A 4,306-nucleotide genomic window follows, 5' to 3' on the forward strand; every position below is an offset into this window, starting at 1 on the left:
ACCAGGCCACAGGAGATTCCCTTCCCTCAAGAACATTAAGACAATTGCCACTGGACACAGGATGGGCTTTTAATTCCAGAGTTTTACTGATTTCAAGTTTAACCAGCCTCTGCAGTGAGTATCAAACCCATGTCCCCAAGACATTAGACACGTGCTGTCCTTCTTCTGAGAGTGATTGATGGGGGCAGGAAAACAGTGTAGAGAGAGAGCTTTACTCTGTATCTAACCCCGTGCAGTCCCTGTCCTGGGAGTGTTTGATGAGGGGACAGTGTAGAGGAAGCTCTACTCTGTATCTAACCCCCTGCTGTCCCTGTCCCTGGGAGTGTTTCATGGGGAGGAGGGGAGGGGACAGTGTAGAGAGAGAGGTTTACTCTGTATCTAACCCCGTGCTGTCCCTGTCCCTGGGAGTGTTTGATGGGGGGGACAGTGTAGAGAGAGCTTTACTCTGTATCTAACCCTCTGCTGTCCCTGTCCTGGGAGTGTTTGATGAGGATAGTGATGTGGTTACTCCCCTTTGGGCTGTTACTGCTGAACAATAAATGCTGGCATAACCAGCGATGCCTGTATCCCAGGAAGGATTTTTCTTTTGTTGTAGTAGTCAGGTCCAGCCCTAACGACTGCCTGTCCCTTTCTTGTCGGAATCGGTGTTGTGAAGCTAGGGCTAGGGGAGGGATGTTGTGGGAGGTCTCCAGTAAACAAATAGCACGCCCCCTCTTTCCCCCCCCCCTCCCCCACCGCAGACTCACCAGAGTGCTACTTTTCTTAATGTCAGTCAGACGCTCCAGCACTGCGGCTAGGTTTGGGTCATCTGACTCCACAAACCATATGGGAGGCACCGAGGGATAGGATTCCTGAAAAACAGAAATACGGAACGTACAGTCAGCACAACGATGAATCCTCACCTGACCAGCAACCCCCCAGCCCTACCCCCATTTACTCCAGCAAGGGAAAGCAAGCAGCAGTCACTGAACAGCAGGGTTCAGGCACAGGGACAATGGGCCGAAAGGCCTCTGTCTGAACCCCGAGTATTTGGGGAAAATAAAACATGCAGAGCTGAAGATGTAATGCTCCTGCGGAGGGCAGGGGGGGGGGGGGGGGGGGAATGCAAAGGCTCATGGACAGAGATTCAGATTTATCAGGATGTTGCAGGGAATGGAGGTTTGAATTATGAGGAGAGACCGGGACATTTCCCCACTGGAGTTTGAGGTGACCTTATAGAGGTTTATAAAATCATAACAGGCATGGATAGGATTAATAGCAGGTGCCTTTTCCCTAGGGTAGGGGAGTTCAAGACTAAGGGGTAACTTTTTAAATGAGAGAGGAGAAAGATTTTTAAAAATGGGGGGGGGGGCTTTTTTTTCAAACATACGGAGGGGTTCGTATGTGGAACAAACATCTTCAGGAAGTGGTGGATGCAGGTACAATTACAATGTTTAAAAGACATTTGGAGAGGTTCATGGATAAGAATGGTTTGGAGAGATATAGGCCAAATGCAGGCAGGTCGGTAGGTGGGACTGGGTTAGTTTGGGATTATGGTCAGCATGGACTGGTTGGGCCGAAGGGTCCGTTTCCGTGCTGTATGACTCTTGCCAAATTAAGACCACCCTTCACATCCCCGCCCATGTCTTAAGACACCAAGCTCAGATCGACTGGACGGAGGGAGGCAGATACAGGCAGAAGCCATTCTCTCCCCACTGGTGAAGCAAGGGTTAAAACGTGCCACATGGGAAAGTTCAATGCCTGCTCCTCACCACTGCCCAGGCCGAGCGAAGGGTGTCGCCTTGGACTCGGCACAATGCCTCGCCGAGCTGGGATGTCACTCAAGGAACAGTGCTTCCAACAAACCGCCAGCAGGACAAGGTCCTGAGGACGAGAGAGCACCACCACCACAGGCACAAGTCTGAACCCATCACGGGCTTTTACAAAGGGAAAACATGGCAGCTGTCACTGGGGAGCTGATGGCCAGTGCCAGACTATTAATCCAGAGACTCTGATAACGTTCTGGGGACCCGGATTTCAATCCTGTCACGGGATTTGCATTCAAGAAATATTAGGCATCTAATGATGACCATGAATCAATTCTCAGGAAAATGCCATCTGGCTTGAGGGGGAAGCAAACGGTCATCCTTACTTGTGCTGGCACTTAACTGGGCAATGAGGGACGGGTAATAAATGTCAGCCTGGCCAATGAATGAATAGGTCAAGGATCTGACCTTGCCCTCACTGGCACCAAGAGTAAGGTCACAAGGTAGTAATTAGGAATGGATTCCATTGCAAACTTTACATCAGAGATGGGCTGAACAGCCTCCTGCTGTTCCCATGCAATGCACCCCAGCACAGGGACTCCTCCCAATCCTATGTAATACGCTCAACTGGATGAATGGCATGAGATGGGGCTGAACAGTCTTCTCCTGTTCCTGTGGGAGCTGGATGGTTTCATACTATCCCTGCGTAATAAGCACAAGACGCAGGCTGAATGGCCTCCCCTGGTCAAAGAGCTGAGGCGGTAGTGGAAATACTTCTTCCAGTTCCTGCGTAATTCCAAATGTGGACCGGGAACTAGGTATGCTACTGACTCATCCTGTTTTCATTAGAGAGATTCTGAAAAAAAATAATCCCTATTGACTAAGGTGGTGACATGGGAATTCAAGTTACCAGTGTTACAACTCGCAGCGCCAACAATGAGCTGTTATTTAATTGCAGGGTACAGGTGTGGTTTACATGCCAAAACCCCAGCTCCAGACAAGGCCTTGTCGTGACATAGCGTCCTCACCCTTGACACAACCACAAGAGTGTCTCTCCTCATCGCTGGGAGTCAGGGACTGAGCATGCAATAGGCTTTGGGAATAATTTCTGTGTGTTAGCAATGTCCCACCCGAAATCCAAACCATTAGCAACCAGATTCGAAAAGGAGAAAATGATGGCATAAACACTGAGCTTTGCACAACCTGACTTGTATCATCAGTTTTAAACTCTATACCTAACCCCATGCTCACCCTGTCAGAATTGTACAGTACGGAAACAGACCCTTCAGTCGAACTCGTACACGCTGAGTAAGTTTCCCAAATTAAATTAGCCCCATTTGCCAGTGTTTGGCCAGATGCCTCCAGAAGAGGTCTCATCAGCATCCTGTACAATCTCAACATGACATCCCAACTTCAACACTCAGTGGTCTGAGCAATGAAGGCATATATGCCAAACGCCTTCTTAACCACCTGTAGCGCAACTTACGGCAAACAACAGGCCTGAACCTCTCGGCCTCTCTACTCCGCAATACTCCCCAGGGGCCCACCATTAAATGTGCGAGTCCTGTCCTTGTTCGTATTAACAAAATGCAACACCTTGTATTTATCTAAATTAAACTCCATCCGCCATTCCTTGGCCCAACTGATCAAGATCCCTTTGCAATCTTAGACAACCTTCCTCACTGTCCCCTCTACCACCAATTTGGTGTCATCTGCAAGCTTTCTAACCATCAAAATCATTTATATAAATGACAAACAACAGTGGACCCAGCACCCATCCCTGAGGAACACTGGTAGGCACAGGCTTTCAGACTGAAAAAAATCAACCCTCCATTACCACCCGCTTTCAGGTCTGTGTGACGTGAAGATGGTGTAGAGGGAGCTTTACTCTATATCATTCTGTCCCTGTCCTGGGAATGTTTGGTGGGGTTGTGGGGGGGGGAAAAAAAGAGTGTAGAGGGAGCTTGACTTTGTATTCAGCCCAGTGCTGTCCCTGTCCTCGGAGTGTTTAATGGGGTCAATACAGAGAGAGCATTACCTTCAGCTTAAAGAACACAAGGATTTCACTGGGTTTTACATCTGTTGCTAGCTTTATCAAAACCATTAGAGTGCCTTTCACTAGAGTCCTTTTCCTCCCATTTCTGCAGAATAGGGAATAGTCCTCTTGACATCTTTCAACATCATTTCAATTTTCAGGAGTAAAGCAATCACAGGCACGATAGGGTGACTGGCTGCCTCCTGTCCTTATTTGTGTTAGGAGTGTCACCTGTGCTCCAACTAACCCTTCGATAATCTCCCTATTTTACAAATGGAGATCAGAAGCCAGATAATAGCAAGAGCACAGTCCCAGCATGCACAGGAAGAATGAAAGACCCCTATTACATTCAGGGGGGGTTCACTGCACTAAGTACAAGCTTGCATCGTCACAACACAGGGGTTAATTTACAGAAACAAAACATTTGGCACAATCAGTTTCCATACCCCGGTGTTACACAGCAACAAACCTGCCCACCCCCCCCCCCCACCCCCCCCCCCCCCCCCCCCCCAAGTACCATACCCCA

The 4,306-nt window shown here is 48.8% G+C and overlaps 1 protein-coding gene across 1 annotated transcript in view; it reads right to left on the reverse strand.

Annotated features, from left to right (window-relative positions):
• Positions 1-3,849, reverse strand: part of LOC122544761 (ubiquitin-conjugating enzyme E2 Q1-like) — a 30,307-nt gene extending 26,458 nt beyond the window's left edge. The window contains exons 1-2 of the mRNA XM_043684085.1: positions 3,784-3,849; positions 747-923 (exon numbers count right to left, since the gene is read on the reverse strand). Coding sequence (XP_043540020.1) covers positions 747-923; positions 3,784-3,849 — 243 coding nt within the window. The remainder of the gene's footprint in view (positions 1-746; positions 924-3,783) is intronic.
• Positions 3,850-4,306: the final 457 nt, after the last annotated feature.

This window comes from Chiloscyllium plagiosum, chromosome 51, assembly GCF_004010195.1.
Source record: "Chiloscyllium plagiosum isolate BGI_BamShark_2017 chromosome 51, ASM401019v2, whole genome shotgun sequence".
NCBI lineage: Eukaryota > Metazoa > Chordata > Chondrichthyes > Orectolobiformes > Hemiscylliidae > Chiloscyllium > Chiloscyllium plagiosum.